This window comes from Pogoniulus pusillus, chromosome 4, assembly GCF_015220805.1.
Source record: "Pogoniulus pusillus isolate bPogPus1 chromosome 4, bPogPus1.pri, whole genome shotgun sequence".
Classification (NCBI taxonomy): domain Eukaryota; kingdom Metazoa; phylum Chordata; class Aves; order Piciformes; family Lybiidae; genus Pogoniulus; species Pogoniulus pusillus.
Window position 1 is genome coordinate 11205711 of NC_087267.1, and position 21830 is coordinate 11227540.

General features: G+C 40.2%; 1 protein-coding gene across 4 annotated transcripts in view; it reads left to right on the plus strand.

Annotated features, from left to right (window-relative positions):
- CNTN1 (contactin 1) overlaps positions 1-21830 on the plus strand; it is a 249327-nt gene that overhangs the window by 184786 nt on the left and 42711 nt on the right. For all 4 annotated transcript variants that reach the window (XR_010302059.1, XM_064142186.1, XM_064142187.1 and 1 more), the window contains exons 16-18: positions 8641-8761; positions 10243-10401; positions 13262-13411. Coding sequence is in view for 3 of the 4 variants with exons in the window: in XM_064142186.1 (XP_063998256.1) it covers positions 8641-8761; positions 10243-10401; positions 13262-13411 (430 nt within the window). In the remaining variant the exon portion in view is untranslated. The remainder of the gene's footprint in view (positions 1-8640; positions 8762-10242; positions 10402-13261; positions 13412-21830) is intronic.

Genomic DNA, 21830 nt, shown 5'->3' on the forward strand with positions numbered 1-21830 from the left:
TGGCACATAGAAAGAGGAATCGCAGATCTATCGTGTTTGCATGTATGGTTATCATTCTGCAGTCTTTTAGAAGGCTTATTCAAAGTTAATACCTCAAGTAAAAATCCCTTCTTGTTAATGTCTAATCACATACTGCTTCACCTAGTATTCGACATCAACTTCAGAGTGATTGTCCACATATGTACATATTTATTCTACTGTACTGGGTTTAAATTATACAAAAGTCCATACAGCAGATGTGAAGAGGAAAGGTTGCTTGTGGTGCCTGCAGTGTTCAGGAGCAACAGGGGCCATTTTCAGTTTCAGCTTTGTGTCAAAAAATTTATATCATGTAACAATGCCTCTTGCAGAGTCTTTCTCCTAGGCTGGCAATATTATTTGATTTTCTGTTAACCAAGAGATTCTTTTTCTTTCTCAATATCTATTTGCCTTCGTGTAAGATGTTTGAGGCAACTACTGTAGTCTAATTTGGAGCAAACCATCTCTTTCAGGAGTCAGAGTTGCCTCAGCCAGCTTATTTGCTGAGTTGTAAATGTCCCTGAGAAGTCACAGTGCTCTTTTTCATTAAGTAAACAAGTCCTTGTCCAACAAGCCTGTCAAAATACACTAAGATCAGCTGAAAAAGCTGAAGACATAAATCACTTTCTGCATCATACCTCCCAAAAATGTATGTCCAAACTTAGTAGCAGGGTACCGAGCAGATCATGGTGTATTTTGTGTTGCCTCAGAAATTACAAAATAAGTAGATGTAAGCTAGTGCTAGTCTAGATGCCAGTCTTAATGACTAGCATCATTCAAAGCCATGCTTTTGACAGACTTACATTTACAGTTCAATACTAATCCATACATAGGAGTACCTTGAAAAGCTTTAATCACCTCCTGATAGTGTTAGTTTGTTCTTAGCTAAAGACTGGAATGAGTATGAATCATCTGGAACTTGAATTGGGTCACAGATGTATTCCATACTGTGAACATCCCCTGTAAAGGAAGAAGTTATGCTGAGTGGAAAGGACTTCGCTTTCTTTGAGAGCTTTGTGTTAAGTTCCTTTGTTACCTGCTCCCCTTTTGCTCATGAGAGCTTTGTTCCTGGATATTGTGACCATTGCACTTCTGCTGGGCTGAGTATAGCTTTTATATATCTGGTTTGGCTATTTTGTTAAATACATTTTCATTTTAGTCTGTGGGTCTTCTCTCCTTTTCCTTACTCCCTTTCTCTGCTGGGAAGGGACCATCAGGTGATAGAATAACTGTTGTAGCTTAGACCTAGAAACGGGCTACATATAGACAGTAGGTTAGATCCAAACATCAATTAATTTATTATGCTTGTAACTTGTGTCTTCCTGAGGGATATTGTTTTGTTTGTTGTGCTTCTTTTACCTTTGATCAATAGTGATAGAATGATTGAGGCAGGAGGAGCTTCTTATTTTGCATTCCTGAGCATCATTTATATGCTTTCAAATGTAAAGCAAGTGCAGAGAATTTCTGTTCCTGTTCCATAGGCAGCTCAGTTTTTCTGAGCTGGGACAGACAGCATTTGAAATCTGGAACTGCAGTTTGTAGTTACTGAGCCGTTCATCGCTTAAAAAATCTGCAACTTTTTATTACTTAACAAATTCAATACAAACATTTATTTAAAACATAATTAGGAGACACACATTTCCATTATTTCTGCTTCATTTGTTAGTGTATTCTTACAGTAAGTGTTTTCTCCTTCCCGTGTGAACAGAGAGATTTTCTCCTGCCTGCTGCTTCAATCTCTGGCAGTTCTGATTTCAGGGCACTGGGTGGCACGTTTGCTCAGGCTTTCTCAGATGTGAAGGGATGAGCTGTTGTGCATTTGACTGCTAGGCTTGAAGCGGTGGAGTCCCGTGCTGCTAATCAAATTTTCACAAGCATAAAAGAAAAAAAAATCCATTATAAATATTTGAAAATGTTATGCATGCTGTCTGTGCTAGAATTTCCTGTTGATGAAGGATGCTCACCTGCCTTCCTGATAATATTACTACTAATTTATGTGGCAAAGCCTATCAACATTCTGAAACGATGCAACCATAGTATTTCAATTCTCAAGATAATATTGTTGTCACGCACACATAATGGAATACTAATGGTGTTCATGTAAATGCCTTCATAAGTCTGCTATTTTTAATAGAAGCTTTGGTGTCTCTATCATTTATTGAAGGCAACGCTATTTTGCATTGCTGTACTCAACACTGGTCAGGCCACACCTTGAGTACTGTGTCCAGTTCTGGGCCCCTCTATTCAAGAGAGAGGTTGAGGTGCTGGAACGTGTCCAGAGAAGGGCAACAAAGCTGGTGAGGAGCCTGGAACACAAACCCTATGAGGAGAGGCTGAGGGAGCTGGGGTTGTTTAGCCTGGAGAAGAGGAGGCTCAGGGCAGACCTCATTGCTGTCTACAACTACCTGAAGGGACGTTGTAGCCAGGTGGGGGGTGGCCTCTTCTCCCAGGCAACCAGCAATAGAGCAAGGAGACACAGTCTCAAGTTGTGCTGGGGGAAGTAGAGGCTGGATGTTAGGAGGAAGTTCTTCCCAGAGTGATTTGCCATTGGAATGGGCTGCCCAGGGAGGTAGTGGAGGCACTGTCCCTGGAGGTGTTCAAGAAAAGCCTGGCTGAGGCACTTAGTGCCATGGTCTAGTTGACTGGCTAGGGCTGGGTGCTAGGTTGGACTGGATGATCTTGGAGGTCTCTTCCAACCTGGCTGATTCTATGATTCTATGATTAATACTTACTTAACAAAAGAAAATTTGTTGTTGCTGTTTTGATTTCCTGTGACAGTAATATTTACAGTGAAAAAAAATACTAATTGGGTAGCTTTCAAAGTGTCAAATAGAGTCATTCAAATATTACTATTAAATTGAATGCTTTTTGACTTCATGCATGTTTGCTTCTCTGAGGAGCCAAACATTAACACTTTGTTTCAAGTCCCATAGAGGTACAGCACTTCAGGTAGTCTGAAAAACTTAATGTTCAGGCATTTTATTTTATGTATCTGCTTTTTGTCATGTGTGAAAACTGAAAAGCTGACTTTTTGTAGTATTTATTATTTTTATACTCAAGTAAGTGTAGTAAATTTATTACAAAATATCTGTTTCATATGTAACTGTGTAACTTTTCAATGCTTTTGAAGCCATATTAGTCTATTTAGATAGTCAGAAAGAGGAACTCCATAGTCATTGTTGAATTTGGTCTTGATGGTCTTTTCCAACCTTGGTGATTCTGTAATTTAATTACTTCAAGACAGAAACTTATTGCAATTTACAGTTGCTTGTCTGGACATAGTAGGCAAAGGTATTTTACTGCATGCTCCTGCCTCAACATATTGCTGAGTAGGCACTTGGTTTTATGGTATAAATCTCTCCTTGCAGAGCATGAAGTCTTACTTACAGCTATATGATACAAAATAAATAGAAAGACAAATAGAAGAATTAGAGAAAAATACTTAGGTAAGAAAGCTCAGTTACTCACTGATGAAGAAGAAGAGGTTGTGTATGGACTGGAACAAAATCTGGGAGACAGCAGCAGAGTGAGTTCTTTTGTTACAGTTTGTTGTATATATGAGGACGTAGGTTCATGAGGCGTGGGCAAGTAATGAGCTGGGCTCTGCTTCTCCTGAAAAAGAATTGTAGAATTCTTCAAAGATATTGTGTCAATACGGTGCTTTCAGCACTTTGTTGTATTAGAGGGATACTTTAGCTGTGAGTGAGTTGGAAATAGAATATTTTGGCTAGGTTCAGGCTAAAATTTAGAGGCTGGGCCCTAATAGTAATGTGATGAGGATGGAATGAGATGCATGGAGTCAGTGGTTAAGAGCAAGGGGAGAAAGGAAAACAGAAGACAGTGCTGAGGGTGAAGCCAGTGAGCAGTTAGCTCTGACAGAAGCCTTTAAGGAAACCTATTATTAACATGCACCGTGTCATTTCTAGCATAAAGAACTGTAGTCTATTCAGAGGTATGCCAGAATTGAAAAAACACACTACAGAACAAGTTAACTATAACCATGTTTGGGAGACTTCACACACTACCAAAATCCATGTGCCATCTCCAGTTAGGTAGCAGGAGCTGAGAAAGCTGGGTATGAGTTCTACTCAGAGAAATGTAGTTAGCAATTTGTTATGAATTTTCCTTATCAGCCATAAAATTGTGACTCATGAATATAAGTGAACAAGTACCTAGGCTTTTTCTGCTGTTGGAAATTAAATAAGAGGGCATACTACCACAGGGATGCTGGTACACAGCACAGCGTCCTCAGGCATTCTCAGTGGTATGCTGAATGGAGAAGAATACTATATTTGTTGGAAACATTTCCCAGCCCACATGTCAGGGGTAGAATTAGCACTGTACTTCCTTTACATATAAACATAGTTCACTGAAGGAAGAGATTCTTTAGTGACTGTCATCATTATGCTGCTGGGTTTTTTATTTACCCATAAATAAAAAGCTGTGGCTTATAAAACAAAGTGAGATAAGGTCTCCTGTGAATAGGATTGAGATAATAGACCTGCACTGGTGATGTCGTCTCCAGGTTGTCTCAGATACCAATATGAGTAAAATAGCTATGATTACATTAACATCAGCCAATAGCTGTTGGGTTATATCTTCTACTTGTGTCAACCACGTAACAGGTCCTCTACTGGCAGAAACAAAATTCATGAGAACTCAAAGTTAGTCATTTTAGGTACAGACAATAAGAAAAGATGTTCTGAATTATTGCTAGCTTTGGAAAAACTGATATCATCACCAAACCTATCTTTTTTACATTAATTCTTACCAATTCTCTTATCTCTATTGTGTAGAAGCTATAGTTTTTGAACCTGAGTAAATAAAAACAAATACTGTCCCTGCATACCACGATTTTCTGTTTCTACCAAAGTAGTTATCGTTGCAAAGGACTTGTTAGCTTTGTATACCCTACATTCCTTTATTGACTCTGAGGTTCCAGCAGAAGCAGATTCTGCTTTCAGTCAAAAGCCTAGATACCTATAAATTATTTTAGATCACACGGGGACCTGTGCTGATGGCTTTCCATGCACTATCAAAAGAGAACAGTGAATCTCCCTATGAAATAGGTCATACAGTGCTATTAAAGCATAAATATAGGCCTCACATGATTAAAGTCTTTGCTTGAAATTTGGTAAATAACTGAGTGGTGAACCACCCTTAGAACATCTCAGAGTACTGTCATCACTATTTCCAGTTTGTGATTCAGTTTTCTCTGAGTTAAGGAAGGCATTTTTAAACTCATCCAAGCTGAGGTTTTTGAGTGAAAGCATACAGTGCATCCATATCTAATTTGTGGACAGAATTTGCTGATGCCTGTGCTCTTCATTTGCTTTGTAAGCTTTTCTTTTGCCACCAAGAACTTGGGCTTCTTCTGAGGTATGGAAAGCTTCATCATCAACTGCATAAAACCTTGATCCAGGAGAACTTCTAAACCAACAAGATACAATACATATCTGTTGTTTGTTTCCAAATTGTGTTACATGTTCCTCTCTGTTTTTCATAATCTGGATTTTAAGACCGAATTCCCGTGTGGGAAATTAATGTTAGGGCAAGTATATGAGCACATCATTAATATCTGTAATAAAGGTTTTTAATTAAACTGCTAACGTAGGTATTAATGTATGCTATTAGTTGGCTAGCAATTATTAATGACTGTTACAAATCTGTAATAATTAGTTGTGGAATTCATAATATGCTTGTGATAATTCTAAGTTTATGCAGTTTTCCTAAACCTTATTGCTTTGCTCACCCTTTGGTTATGTTTATTTGCAGATCAGAGTGCAAGCAGTGATCAGAGATTCACAGTGTTGTTCTTTCTAGGATGACATTTAGTGCTAATATACCAAAGGTTTATACAGAGCACTCAGATAAAGGAATGTTTATCTCTTTTATTAAAACCAAAACTAATAATAATGAAACAAACAAACAAAAACCCCAGAAAAACTCCAAAGCCTGGAACTACAAATTGAAGGAGTTTTAACTTCTCTTTCTTTGTTGTAATATTTTGGAGGGCAATGGAGCAGGTAGCTGCCCTCTCTGCTCCCAGAGAAATATTGACACCCACTGATTTTTCTTTGTGAAAGCCATTGACAATGTTGCTTAGTCCACTGCAGATAAAATAGGCTGACACGTGGTTATTCAGGCAGCCAGTCATTGTTTGCCTATGGAGTAATCCCCTCAGATTTTCAAAGGAAACCACATGCACAGACTCACTTCATCTCTGTACCCTGTATGCACCTTGGCAGATTAAATTAAAAGCCCTGTAATGTTAGTCTTGAGTAAAAAGTGTGGGGGGTAAATGTGTGTGTGTATATATATATATACATGGATGTAGTTTGCTAATAACTACAAGAGAAATAGTCAGAAGAGTGTCAAGAATACTGTATTTGTATTGTTCACTGGTCCAACTAATCTGTTTGATCATTGCCAACAGCACTTGTGTTACTCAAAAACTGGAAAGGTACAGTGTAACCTGCTTTTCTGTCTGACTCTCTAAGTCAAACAGCTGAAGTATTGCTAGACAAAATTAAGCAGTTTCTTCCATGTGTGCGTTCTTCCCTTTTTATCTAATCAACAGGTTACCTCAGTAATTTCTTAAAGATGGTTTTTGGTTTTATTTTCGTTTGTTCCAAGAATTCATGTGCTGAAATTCTGTGCCAACAGAATTTGAAGCTGGCATCCAAAAATCCTCACTGGAGTTTGGGAAGGAAAAGGATAGTTTTATCTGGCTATTTTAATCTTCCCTAAATATAGACTTTAAACTGGCATTCTAGTTTAAGAACATTTGGAATAGACTTAACCAATGTTTCCCCCTCCTTTTGAACTGGAAAAGAAAACTGGATGAAATAGCTTTTTAATTTCTTCAGAATGTCTAGATGCAGAGACACTGATGGCAGCTCATAATTGTATTGAAGGTCTTTGTTGTTCCCTGGAATCTTCCATGATGATAGCACAAGGTATTACACCTAAGTATTTAGCAACTTCAAATTTTAAATTTACCATTTTGCATTTTAATTCCTTTTGCTTCTTCATGTGAAGGTTTCAGGATGGCAGTGAGTGATCTCAGTGTTAAGAAACTGTATTTCTGAACAATCTGCAGTAAATTAAGAAATCTGAATATTGCCCCTTTCCATATAGTGTTGTATAAATCTGTCTGTTTAGGTTTTCTTTAACATGTTGACTTCCATGAATGCAATCACATAGTTTCATAAGAGAATGTTTGGATTGTTTTCTGAAATAGCTGTAAGACTAACACATGTATAACCCCTTGATTTAACATTGTAATCTTTTTTCTGGGATAAACTGCAGGGTAGATAGGCAAAATATTTCAATTGTGTTGTTTTTAGACATTCGTATAGATACCTTCCTTAACATGAAATGTGTTTTTCATTAAGAATAGCTGTGGTGTATACAGTCTTCTACATGTTTTACAGGTACATATGTAGTTACTCAGTGGGTTCACAGAAAGGTCACTGTTTGCCTATCCGTACAACCAAAGGAAGCAGCAGATAGCAGATCTTGTAGTGATCTCAAAACATAGCTCTATATTTTCCCAATAGTCTAACATTGGCGGTTGGAGTCCCATCCCTGCAGATATTCAAAGTGATGCTTGACAGTGCTTATTGCAGTCTGATCTAGTTGAGGGTGCCCCTGCTTACTGCAGTTGGATGTCCCTTCCAAACCAGACCATTCCTTGATTCTGTGATTGGTGACAAGCATAGAATCTGTGGTAATGATGATGGGGGTATGAGCTTCATGGAACAGTAAGTAAAATGCTTCCCTGGAGGTGCTACTTCCGTTTGCCAGGGACCAGAGAGGACTGGGATGGTCAGATAGTCTGGCTGTCAAGACAGAAGCCTCATCATCACAGGCAGAGGCTTCACTGCAGTGCTGCCTGCTTGGACCCAAGGGCTGCACTCCATTCCAGTTTGCAAAAGGAAGGGAGTGCCCTGGATTGTCCTGGTTCAGAGCTAGCCTGGAGTCCAAACGGTCCAGCCTCCTGCCGTGGGGGTTACAGTTACTGCCATCATCCTGTCCATTGCTCAGCATCACTGCAGAGAACAGAGGCAGTCCTTCCTCTAAAGAACGGTGACATGTGTTGGACATTACTGTTTCTTCACAGCTGCTGCAGTTTAGTAACTCTTTGGTGCATCTTTATTTATGCTCTGATTGTAGCCTCTTGACAATAAAAAGTTTGTACTGCTTATCTTTTAAAGGAAGAGCCAAACAGTATCCTGCTCTGTTAATAGGACTCCATGACATATTACAAACATGCATAAAAAAGAAAAAAAAGTAATGGTGCAGAAAAATATTCTAACTACTGTTTATGAAAAAAAATACATTACTAAACTAACTGTTCAGATGGAAGCTTCAAAAAGTGAAAGGGAGATGCCAACTTGTAAAAAAAAAAACTAAAACAAACAAAAAAACACCCAAAAAGTTCACTTAGATGTCTAGTTTTTTCATGTCCAGCTTTGTGAGTGATCTGTTCTTGAAGTAAGCACTTGCTGTTTGGAAACAGCAACCACTGTCTATCCAGTTAGGTGGGGTGTAGAGTCATGCGTCACAGTGCTGTACAGGGGTGTTCACCAGCTTCACTAAGTGCTGTTTTTGTGACAGATTAAGTCCAATGGTGAGCTGCTCATTAAAAATGTTCAGCTGCGGCATGCAGGAAGGTACACGTGCACTGCTCAGACAATTGTGGACAACTCCTCAGCTTCAGCTGACCTTGTGGTAAGAGGTAAGGTTCTCCAGGTAAAACAGAAATGTGGCTGGTTTTCATCCAGGCAAGCAGAGTGTTTCTGATGGTTTAAAATGTTTCTCATCAAGAAATGACAGAAGTGAAAATGAGGAGTGCATCAGCAAGCTAAGTCTTTAGAGCCTACTCAGGACACTGATTCTGTTCCAGATGTTTAGATGTCTTAGTGAGTGTGTATTCTCCCCAGCATTTTCTGACACATGCTGTTTTCAGAACCTTTGATAGTGAGGTGAGAAGCTGTAAGAGATACCTTGTAAAGAAAGAAGGAAAGAAAAGTCTTGGGAATGATGAACCTTTCTATACCTTCTAGCTTGAGGGCTTCCATAGTGAATTGTCTTGCATAAAAATGGGTCTCTGAAGCCTTACCTACCTGAGTTCTTAGAGCTGGGCTAGCAAATATGCACATTACTGGGGTGACTAACAAGTTGACTAACAAACCTCATCTCAGAAATCAGTGCCTAGAAACAGCTTCTGCTTTATGCATCCTCTGTGAAGGGTAGGAGTCTCTTTCCACCTGCAGTGCTGCCATTACTTTGAAGGACAGCTAGTTAGTAGGTTACTTTTCAATATGAGCAGTAGTCAGCTGATGTACATTTTCTTAAGGATACTAAATGGGAACTCTTTGATGGTATGGATGTTACCCACCCCTCCCCCGCCCCTTATGAAATCACCCAGACGAGACTCAGGCAGCTGGAAGTTAAGGAATGAAGCTATATTTACAGCTTAGCACAATTTACTAGCATATATATACACAAATATATGCAGTTATAGGCAAGTTAAAAGTAATGCAGGAACATAGTACCCTTCCCAGAAATCAGAGTCCCCAGGAGGGCTCCTGACCCAAACCTCCTTCCCCTTCCCTCTTTCTCTCCCTTCAGAAATAACCAGATCAACCCACATATATCTCTCGTGATAAATCTGGAGGTCTGAGGTGAGATGTCAAAAAGACAACAAGGAGGTTAGAGGAGATAAAAGGTTAAGTCAGATTAGAGTTAAGGCAGAGACAGCCACACAGACTACCAGAAAGGAAGCACAGCCAGAAGTGAGAGCTGAGAAGTGCATGAGAAGTGAGTGTCTTATCTATATTTTGACTAGTTGCGTTTCTCAGCAGAAGAATGGGTGATAGAGGGTACTGTTGGTTTGGGTTTGTTTTTTTTTCTTTCTTCTCACAGTTAAGGATTTAATTTTTTCTCAGGAAAATATTCCAATTAGCCTCAAACCAGCACAGGATCATAGAAGAAACAATCAGCCATGTGTGACTGTCTGCTTTTAAAAAGCAGCAGAATTTCATTTGATAGTTGCTAGATCCAAGAGCATTTAGACTATGAAAATGTATCTATACATTTTCAGTGTGTTCTGAAGTAGTGAGGCTCAAAAGCCTTGTATCTATTAAACATCAATAAGAAAGAATTTTTGCAATATTTAATCTGTGAATTTAACTACCATTTTTTTTTCTATTTCAGGTCCTCCAGGCCCTCCTGGAGGTATAAGAGTAGAAGAAATTAGGGACACTGCTGTAGCACTTACCTGGAGTCGTGGAACGGACAATCATAGCCCTATTTCTAAATACACTATCCAGTCAAAAACCTTTCTATCCGAAGAGTGGAAAGATGCCAAAACAGGTAAGAGTAGTGCCTGAAGTGATGAAAATAAATAGGGTTTAAAGTATTTGATTGTTAGCAAGCTTGACTAATCATAAAATTGTCACAGTAAAAGGAAACCCAGGATGATGTTACTGTCTCCTATAGGGTTTGTGTTCTCTCAGCGTTTGTCAGTTGGTTTGTTCTCAGCATTTGAACAGCACGAACTGAGTGTCAAGAAATATGTCAAAGAACATGCCAGTATTTTTACCTGTTTTGCCTCTTGTTGCTTGAAACTTCTAGAATCATTAAAAAAAGATTTACAGATTAATTTTGATGACAACCCAGTGTCTGTAATTACTATGCAGTAAGATAGTTGTAATTGTAGTTGTGTTAAAACTGACACTTGTAGAGAAAACATAGCCAAGATTGTCCTTCTAACCACTGGATGTCGTCATTGTGCCACATTTATTGCAGTTGAGGAGGCACCTACCTGAGCACAAGGCATATGAATGTATATTTATTTGCAATATTTAGCATAAGTGTATGAACTATGAAAATACTTTTGAACTTTGAATGCTTTGTGAAGGAAATCATTGCCACACAGAATTGTCCTGTCGGTATTGTGCCACCATAATAGATTATAACTTAAGTGCCTTTCTGTAACAATAAGGCATCACATAATTGGCATTTATAAGTGCTAAGACGTAGTAGTTTCAGCTATTGCCTTTTATTTAACTTGGTCTTTTAAACTACAGAGATAGATGACTAAGAAACAGTTTTTGACATATTGACCTGAAAAATCTGTTACATTTTTAGAGGAAAAATTAAAAATACTAGGTCTACTACCTTAGAACATGTTTTAATTCTAGAATACATGTAACTCTGATGTGTCATTATGTCCAACAGCCAGTGCTAGTGTATGACTTAACTTAAAGTAACTTCCTACATCTTTCATCTTTTTCAATCAAAATTAGAGCTGTTCAAATAACTGACAATTTGCTTCTGTAGCAATATACACAGAGGGGAGGATCCTTTCATATCAATTTCCATTTTTCGTACAAGTGTTGGATTCAGGTCTTCGCTCTATCTGGTTCAGAGCAGACACTTGAAGCCAGCTCTCTCATTTTTCAGGAAGATGTCCTATGTGTAGTGTTACAGGTATGATGGGATGCGCATCTGCTTCACAGAATGAATGAGATAGTCGTTGAGACATGCAGTCAGACTTTCACACTTATCCTGTAGCATGTTGAGTCAGTTTCATATTTTGAATGGGACAGAGAAAGATAGTTGTTTTTTTTTTAATTGTTATTCCTTTATTAAGAGGCTAAAAGGAAAAGTATAAGTCATTTTTGAAAAGTTGAAATGGACTCTTCAGTATTTTCAAAATTATTACTCTTTTCACTTGAACAACACTGAATAATTTTGGTTAAAGACGATTCTCTAGAAAAAAAAAGAAGTAAAATTTTCATAGTAACCATCACTGACACCACTGCAAGCTTTTACTTGATTTCTGGACTCCTCCCAGTTTGGCTCCATTTCCACTTTCATATGAAAGAATGATGAACAGTCCAAATTGATCTCTTATCAGTGTGAAGGCTGTCATTAAATGATGCTAATTTTCAAAGAGTGGGAAAAAAATGCTTTGGCATTGCACTTTGGAAATATTGTTGTTATTATTGTTATTACTGTCATTCCAAAACCAAATCATTCATCTGAGGTTGTGTAATATCTGGTGTACTTTATGAAAGAAGTGTATTCACCTTCACAGTATGGAAACATGTATGAATGGGTTAGGTAACAAGCTGTTTACACTTACGTTGCTCTTTCCAGTTAAGTCATATTCTCACTGTGAGTATTCAGAATTGATCTGGGAATTTGTGGCACAACAACGTTAAATGAAGAGATGGGATGTAGCCCAGGAAAAAGGATGCCAAATTTGTGTCATGATTGCCATATCATAGGAAATTTGTAACAGTTCTGTTGAGTGGATGGAAAAGTAATTTGACTAAGGATAAGGGAGAGTGGTGACCAGGTGGAAAGTAAATGAAAGCTGTTTTTTGTTTTAAGGATCCAACTTTGGAATTAAAACTCTAATGCTCAGTAGGGAAAGTCACGTCACTATCCAGTGCTTACACAGACGTGCCTGAGTATTTTTTCAAGCTATTACATTCATATTTTAATTCAAATTTCGCATTCCAGTGCAAAATATCTCATTTCTCATCTTCCTCTGAACCCAAGACTCTAACTTGACAAACAGTTCTTGGCCCACACAAATTAAAATCCTCTTTCTGTCACTTAAGACAGATAGAGAAGCATTGTCTGTTGTCTATGAATTGCAGACAGAATGATGAGTTATGTGTTTTTATTTATAGTAAAAAAGCTCATCCTTATGACAGTAAGTCTTTTCTCAGGAATTACAAGAACTCTTACGCTTGTTGAATCAGAGCTATACAGCAAGTTGTAACATGCTCACTGACAAGATGCACCAAAATATGACCACATTTTATAAACCACTCTTTATCAATTGATCAAGCTGTGCGCTTGCAGGTAGATCATGAATTTTTATTTTACTGGTTTTGCATTCCAAATTTCTCATTTCATTTGTTTGTAGATAAAATGAAATTCGGCAGCTGCAGTGTGTGATGAGTAAGGATGCCACATAACCACATGTACTTCTGTTAGTTCATGCCCCATCTAAAACTTACAAGTCTATAAGGGTCTGTCCAAGATAGTGTCATAGTTTCCAAATTCCTTGTCACTGCTGTGAGTGTGCTATGTTAAATCTGATATTCTTGATGTTCAAGATGGTTTCCTTCAGTTGGCTATGTATGACTCATTGACATTACTGCATAAATTCTAGGGTTTAAAGCAATTTCCTATAATTATTTTTCTTTTCTAGATCCAGCAGATATCGAAGGAAATATGGAAGCTGCTACAGTGATTGATTTAATTCCATGGATGGAATATGAGTTCCGAATAATAGCAACAAACACCTTGGGCACAGGGGAACCTAGTATGCCATCTCAGAGAATCAGAACTGAAGGCGCTCGTACGTAAACAGAACATGTCAAGTGTTTTCATGTGCTTCCTGACTTTCACGTTTTTAATGAATCAGTTCTGTAATGCCTGTTTGTGGAGAGAGTGTTATTTTTTGGGGAAAAAAAAAAGGGCAATTTATAGTATGTGTATTTTTATCAACATGCTACTGTAGGTTTTAGTCAGCAAAAGCCAAACCATCCAGCTGTAGTATCATCAAAGCACATAGGAAAGGAAGATTGAGATACAAATTGCAAATCTGCATCTTTTGCTGAAACAGTGTCACAGTGTATCTTTCAATGATCCTCCACTGTATGTTTTGTCTGTGTAAATGTATGCTCATACTTGGGCCTTTGCTCAGGGGAGAATACGTTGTTTTAACAAGGGAAACATTTGCTGTTTAGTTTGTGGTTAAGCTAAAGAATGCATGATAGGATGTGTGTCATGCTGGATAATGCATTTTTTTTGTGGTCAAAGGTTTGGTTTTGTGTCATTTTATCCCATGTCAAAGATGAGATGTTATCCAGCAGAACATATGCCCTTATCAGTCTAATTGCTGAGTTTTTAAATCTCAGAGCATATTTAAGGATATCCTTTGGGCTCAGACATACCCTTTTAAAAATTCATTCTCCAAAATGAGTAATTGGATGTTATTATCAAAGATAATGCATTCTGGTTTGACTGTACAAAGGCAATAACAGTAGGGCACTTGGAGTTAATGTATCACAGCAAGAAGACTGTATCAAAGCAAGCTATATGCCACTGTATCCTACTTAACACATATTAGAACCCATAAGCAACCTAGTTATATTTACAGTTGTCCTATAGTTTGAGCTTTGAAACCAAAAATACAAAACCAAGCTGCAAAGTATGCCTGCTAGGTCATTGTTTGATTAGGTAGTATTTAGAATCATAGAATCATAGAATCAACCAGGTTGGAAGAGACCTCCAAGATCATCGAGTCCAACCTATCACCCAGCCCTAGCCAGTCAACTAGACCATGTCACTGAGTGCCTCATCCAGTCTTTTCTTGAAGACCCCCAGGGACGGTGCCTCCACCACCTCCCTGGGCAGCCCATTCCAATGGGAAATCACTCTCTCTGTGAAAAACTTCTTCCTAACATCCAGCCTATACCTACCCTGGCACAACTTGAGACTGTGTCCCCTTGTTCTATTGCTGGTTACCTGGGAGAAGAGGCCAATTGAAAATATTTATTAAAAGAGACCCATATGTGGTCCAATTAAACATTTTGTTGCTTAGGGAGAAAGAAAAAACAGATCACTAAAATGAGTGTGGACACTGAAGAAGAAAACACAGAATTTTAATACTAAAGTAAAAGGAAATTGCTGCCTATGAAATTGACTATTAGGGTCATATGTTTTAGGAGTCACCAGCTGTGTTTGAAGGCCTGGGAATCTAAATTGGAAATCTGCACACGTTTCTTGGAATGCCTTTTGCACAATAGACATTCTTGAAATGTCAGAAAAGACACAGAGAGGGGAAATAATGCTCACAGGTGGGATATTGGTAGTGTCCTGCAGTTCACAGGTATTTGTTGTTAACCTCCAAAAAGCTGGCATAGCTTCCAGTTTCATAGCAGAAGGCAGTGGTTTTGCAAGGCTGCCATCTGTTTAGTGTGTTTTCTGATTCCCCATGCACAGCACCATTGTCATCTCTGGCAGGATGTGGGACATTCTAGGGGAAACAAAGCAAAACGTTATTGTAGACTTCCTTGGCATCAGTCAGTGCTTCTTGCCATTCCAGAATAGGACATAAATCAGCAACAGCTTGCAAATGGAGTTCTGCACCCAAATGCATTTTCTACCAAGGGCTGGAATTTGTTATAAGCATAAACAATAGGATGTGGGTTGCACTGTAAACTTCCAGGGCACTACAGAATGAGTACTAAATGTGCATTTTTGTTTAAATCTGGGGAAAGCAAGTATTTGATTACACAGACTACAACACCCACACACTGTGGTCATTTTTAACATTTCCTCTGTGTTAAATAGCAGGAAACACTACTGTGCCTTTGTACTGTATGATTGACAAAGATTGTCAAAAGCAAATGTTATATCTTTTCAGTTCTGAAGTCTCTTCTCACAGGTAACTAGTTTCAGTCACTTTTATTACTACGCTAAGAATGTATGCTGTGATGTTTCTTTTTTGGGTAATCTGCTTGCTTCATCAACACTTTGCACAATGATTTCTTGAAATTCAGTGGATCAGAATCTGCTTTAATGCATTTCAGCTTCTGGATGCATTAAAATAATTGTCTAGGTATAGCAGAATTATGTGCCTGAATTAGTAACGTGCTGTTAATAGAGGGAGAAACCGAGGGATAATAGTTTAGAGAATGAAGGTGATTCTCTTGGAGAGGGTGATTTGTAGGACCTTAGTCTTCTCTTCTCTGGCAGCCTGCTTTGTCTATTTAAGCATTCTAGCAAACCTCTCCTAACTTAGTACTGAAATTATATGCTTATTCACAGAATTAACCGAGTTGGAAAAGACCTTTGAGTCCAACCTATGACCTAACACCATGTAATTAACTAAACCATGGCACTAAGTGCCTCATCCAGCCTCCTTTTAAACACCTCCAGGGACAGTGACTCCACCACCTCCCCGGGCAGCCCATTTCAATGCCAATCACTCTTTCTTTGAAGCATTTCTTCTTAACATCTAGCCTAAACCTGCCCTGTTGCAGCTTGAGACTGTCCTTTTGTTCTGTCCCTGCTTGACTGGGAGAAGAGATGAACCCCTGCCTGGCTACAAACTCCCTTCAGGTAGTTGTAGAGAGCAATGAGCCCCCCCCCCCCGAGTCTCCTCTTCTCCCGGCTGAACAACCCCAGCCCCCTCAGCCACTCCTCGTAGGGCTGTACTCCAACCCCTCACCAGCCTTGTTGCCCTTCTCTGGGCACGTTCAAGCACCTCAACATCTTTCTTAAATTGAGGGGCTCAGAACTGGACACAGTACTGAAGACGTAGCCTAACCAGTGCTGAGTACAGGGGTGGAATGACTTCCCTGGTCCTGCTGGCCATACTATTCCTGATACAGGCCAGGATGTCTTTGGCCTTCTTGGCCACCTGGACACACTGCTGGCTCTTGAGCCAGCTGTCAACCAGTACCCTCAGGCCACTCCCTGCCTGGCTGCTCTCCACATGGTGTGAGTATTTCAGTAACAAGATCAGGTAGTAAGTTCAAGATTCCTCTTGAATTGTAACAATATATATGTTTAGTCTCATTCCCCAGTTATTTGTTTTCTGGAAGGCCAGAAATAAGTAATGCAAACCATGCACTGAATGCTGATATAATTTTTTTTTCCTTTCTGGAAACATTATTTTGTCTCTGCTTTGTGTTTCTTTTCAGCTGACCCTCAGAGAATGCATCAGGAAGCATCTTAGCTAGTGAGAGAGTGCTTAGGAACTGTACCCTTACGATCTTGTGATGTTCACCAATTAGTGGAGAAAATGCCTGATCATGGAAGAATTTTTCAAATAAAGAACATTTTCATATAGTCAGGGCATGTAGCTAATTCAAGGTCTTCTGGGACATATTTTATAGGTAGACCATCATTTCCTAAGTTTACAGTGGTGTTTCCTGTGTCCTCAGTATTGAGTGACAGTAAGTAGATATACCACAAACGTCACAGAAGACAGCAGTAGAATCATCACACTTGCAGAGTCTTAAAGAAATAGGAATAGAAAAATTATTTGCAATGGTCATCCTTGAAGATATCCTGCCTTATTAATTGGCTATGCAATAACAGATGTTATTTCATTACACAGAATATCAGTGTAAAATGCAGTTAATAAAGTGCTGTGTTCTGTGCTAGCTTTGCTGCTGAACGTCTGCCTATTCTGAACATGCCAATAAACAAGACAGGTGTGTGCTAGTTTGAAGCAAGCTAGAATGTTTTGGTAACAGAACTAGATAACGGGCAGTGAAATGAAAAACAATTGTGTCTACTTCTCTCACAGTCACGCTGAGAACTTTGGGAAGAAGAAAGACTTTTTCTCCATTTTGTTTGTCACTCTTGCTTTTGCCTTAGACCTGGTCACATCTCATTAACCCTGCTCCTACTAACCTTGCTCCCTAACCTCTTGGCTGCACCTCTATTCTTCCTGAGAACTGGGGTAAGGTTAAGAGGGCCGGGGGGAGGTGTTGGGGTGGTTTAAAAGCCCCTCCTGGGGACTCAGGTTTCTGGGAGGGGAGTTGTGCTTTTGTATTGTTTATCCTTTCTATATTTCTGTATATAATTGTATATAACTGTATATATTGTAAATAGCTGCTTGTAAATTCTGCTAGCTGTAAATAAATTGCTTCATCTATATTCCCAGAGTCCGTCTGAGTTAGCTGGGGCAAATTCAAAAGTGTGGGGGGGTGGGGTAACCCCCAAACCATCACATTTTTAATTGGCTTTCCCAACGTGGGGCTAGTTATTTGAGTGACTGGAAAATTAGCTCTGGGAATTAAGATGAAGCTAATCAAGCAGCTATTGTACTTGGTGGGGATTGCTGTGTGGCCTGTTTTCTGGTTTTTTGTGTACAACTGGATCAAAGATCAAATTGGTTATTTCTTGCTTCATGTAGTTTTTAAGAAGGCTAAAGTTAAGCTTTCAAACATGTTCTGGAGCTGGGGTGATTTCATTCTTGGTTATGCTGGTTTTAGTGTCACTGAGAATATTACTAGTGATATTACAAGAGTTTTTGTCAATAATGTTACAATCAATCGAGAGTCTGCTTTATCTACTGCTCTCATGAGGGTCATCCAGCCCCAAACTGAAATGCCAAATCCATGCAAGGATTTCTACTCGAAACAGAGCATGGCAGGGATGCTGGGCATTATACTGGCTCTTGTAGTTTTAAATTTCATATTAATTTTGGCATTATGTGTGAAAAATTCAAAACCAGGTTCTGTAAGAGCTAGGAAAAATTCTGTGTCTCAGAAGCAGTCTCTTTCACAGCAAAACAAGGGAACACAGTCATCGGCTTCCCCCTTGCCAGCCTCTGCCCCTCCTTCTCCAAGTGCTGGGAACGCGGCCAATGTTCCCGCCACTAACGTAAACAATGATAGCAAAAACAAAAATAATGGTCAGAGTTTAGCAGGAGCCTCAGGAGCACAGACAGGTACCCAAAATCAGAATGTTCCTAGCAAAAATGAAAACAAGTCAGGGTTGGCAGGCATCCCAGGAGGACAGGCAAATAATCCCACTAATGTTAATAATACTGCTAGTGCTAGTAACGCTAGCCCAGTCAGTCCAAATCCTAATGACACCAGCTCAGCCAATTCGAACCCCCAGCCAGCAGACCAGAACCAAAATCCTCCTGTTAAAAGCAAGGCAGATTTGAACTCACAAGCTCCAAGTCAGACCTCTAAGGATTCAAACCCTCCAAGTCAGACTCCTAAAGATTCAAATGCTCCAGCAGACACATCCAAGTCTGTTGCTGCTCAGGCCCTTCTGGCACCTGCTAAGGCAAAAGCTAAGACAAAGAGTGGTTCGCAGGAGGATGTAAGACAGGGGACCTCTGGTGATCAGCAGCAAGAGGAGGAAGAGGAGGCAGTTAGTCTGCGAGACCTTGTAGATGTGCTGAGACAACAATACTCAAGTGAGAGGAGCACTGGGAGGTTAGCTGCCAAGAGAGAGGATGGTTCCCATGAGTTTAGGAATGCTATGAGGAAAATTGTGTTAGGCCCGGCACCACCAGAACAACAGGAGGAAGAGGAGGAAGATGACATCCAAGGCTCCAAGGATCCACTCAGAGAGGTCAGGGAAGTTAGGAAGGAATACACAAGGGAATCAGGTGAGCCAATCTTAAGCTGGCTAGTGAGATGCCGTGGCATTGGTGCTAATGCTCTGCAGGTAGGAGACAAGTCTGCCAAGCAGCTGGGACCACTCACTAAGGAGAGTGGAGTGGACAAACACCTAGCAAGTCCTCTTGGTAGGGTTAGCTTGTGGACACGCCTTCTGTTGGCTGTGGCTATGAGATATCCTTCCCGAGATGATTTGCCATGGGCAGCCAAGAAGTGGAACACCGTTGAGCAGGGAATTAAGCTTCTGAAGGAGTTTGCTGTGAAGGAAGTGCTTTATGGAGATCATGGTACTCATGAGCCTGACGATATTCCTTTGGGAACAGGTCTCATGAAGAAGCTTATTAAGCTTGCTCCTTCATCCTATGCTAACATCTTGGCCAGTAAATTTCTGTCAAGGAGTGATAATGGAAGATCTTTCACTGTTGGTGAATTCACTGACCAGCTCAGGCAGATTGAGGATAGCTTGTCACATTCTGGTATAATCTCTGCCATACAAACTATGACCACAGAGATGAAAAATACTATGAAAGAACTGAAGGAGGACCTTACAACCTCAATTTCCAATCTGGTAAAGGATACCGTTCCTGCATCATCTGAATGGGTGCATGTTTCTGCAGTCAGGAACAGACGCCCACCTCCTGCAAGGCAATTCCAGCCTAGGAGGAGACAAATTCCACCCAGACAGCAGCAATCACGTGCGTCACTGTGGATACTTCTGCGTGACACATACAGGGAGAACATGAACAAATGGGATGGTAAACCTACTTCAGCTCTTTCAAAGAGGGTCAGGGATCTGCAGAGTGGCAGAAACAGAGGCAGTAATGCCCGAAAAGTAGCTGTCACTTCTTCAGCTCCTAAGAGCAACTGCAATTGTTCCAACAGTTGCAGTTCCTCTCACAACAACACCAATCACTGTGTACACCCCACATGCCATGTTCAGCATTAGGGGTGCCCTGCCTCCAGCCAGGAGGAGGAAAGGGATAGTGGAGAGAACCGAATCTATTGGAATGCATTCATTAGGTGGCCTGGCAGTTCAAGAGTTCGGAAATACAGGGCTTTAGTTGACACAGGTGCTCAGTGTACTTTATTGCCATCTAATTGTAAAGGGACAGAGTCCATTTCTATTTTTGGAATCACTGGTGGATCTCAAGAGTTAACTAAGATACAAGCTGAGATCAGTTTAACTGGTAAAGAGTGGAAAACACATACTATTGTAACTGGTCCTGATGCGCCTTGCATTTTGGGAATTGACTTTTTGAGACAAGGTTGTTTCAAAGATCCTAAAGGTCATAAATGGGCTTTTGGAATAGCATCTGTAGAGATTGAGGATGATAAATTGAAATTGTCTATTAGACCTGAACTTTCTGATGAATCTGCAGTTGTGGGACATCATGAGATAGAGGACCTGGAAGTGCCAATTGCAACTCAAACTGTTCATCACAGACAGTACAGAACTAACCGTGACTCTTTGTTGCCCATTCATCAGCTGATTCGTCAATTGGAGAGTCAGGCTGTCATCGAGAAAGCTCATTCACCTTTCAACAGTCCCATCTGGCCTGTGCACAAACCTACGGGCGACTGGAGACTGACAGTTGACTTTCGTGCCCTCAACGAGGTGACGCCACCCATGAGCGCAGCTGTGCCAGACATGCTGGAACTCCAGTACGAGCTGGAATCGAAGGAGGCTAAATGGTATGCAACCATAGACATTGCTAATGCTTTCTTCTCTATTCCCATAGCAAAGGAGTGCAGGCCTCAGTTTGCATTCACCTGGAGAGGAATCCAGTATCAGTTCAATCGTTTGCCTCAGGGGTGGAAACACAGCTCAACCATCTGTCACTCAGTCATCCACAATGCACTGGAGAAAGGTAAAGCTCCAGAGCACATCCAGTACATCGACGACATCATTGTGTGGGGCCAAACTGCTGAGGAAGTCTTCGAGAAAGGTAACAAAATCATTGACATTCTGTTGCAAGCAGGTTTTGCCATTAAGAGAGACAAGGTCAAAGGACCTGCCAGAGAAATTCAGTTTCTGGGAGTGCGGTGGCAGGATGGTCGACGTTACATTCCTCAGGATGTGATTGACAAAGTCTCTACCATGGCAGTTCCCACCAGTAAGAAGGACACACTTTCTTTTCTTGGTGTGGTGGGATTTTGGAGACTGCACATTCCTGGTTTCAGTCAGATTGTCAAACCTCTGCATGATGTGACTCGAAAGAGAAACAATTTCGAGTGGGGACCTGAACAACAAGCAGCCTTTGATCAAATCAAACGAGAAGTAGTCCATGCAGTGGGCTTGGGACCTGTGAGATCTGGTCCAGACATTAAAAACATTCTGTACACGGCTGCCAGTGACAATGGTCCAACTTGGAGCCTTTGGCAGAGAGCTCCAAATGAGACACGTGGTCGTCCACTTGGTTTCTGGGGACGTTGTTACAGAGGTTCAGAGACAAATTACACTGCAACTGAGAAAGAGATTCTAGCAGCCTATGAAGGAGTGAAAGCAGCTTCTGAAGTAATTGGAACTGAGTCACAATTGCTTTTAGCTCCTAGACTGCCAGTTCTTAACTGGATGTTCAAGGGCAAAGGTTCATCACCACATCATGCCACAGATGCAAC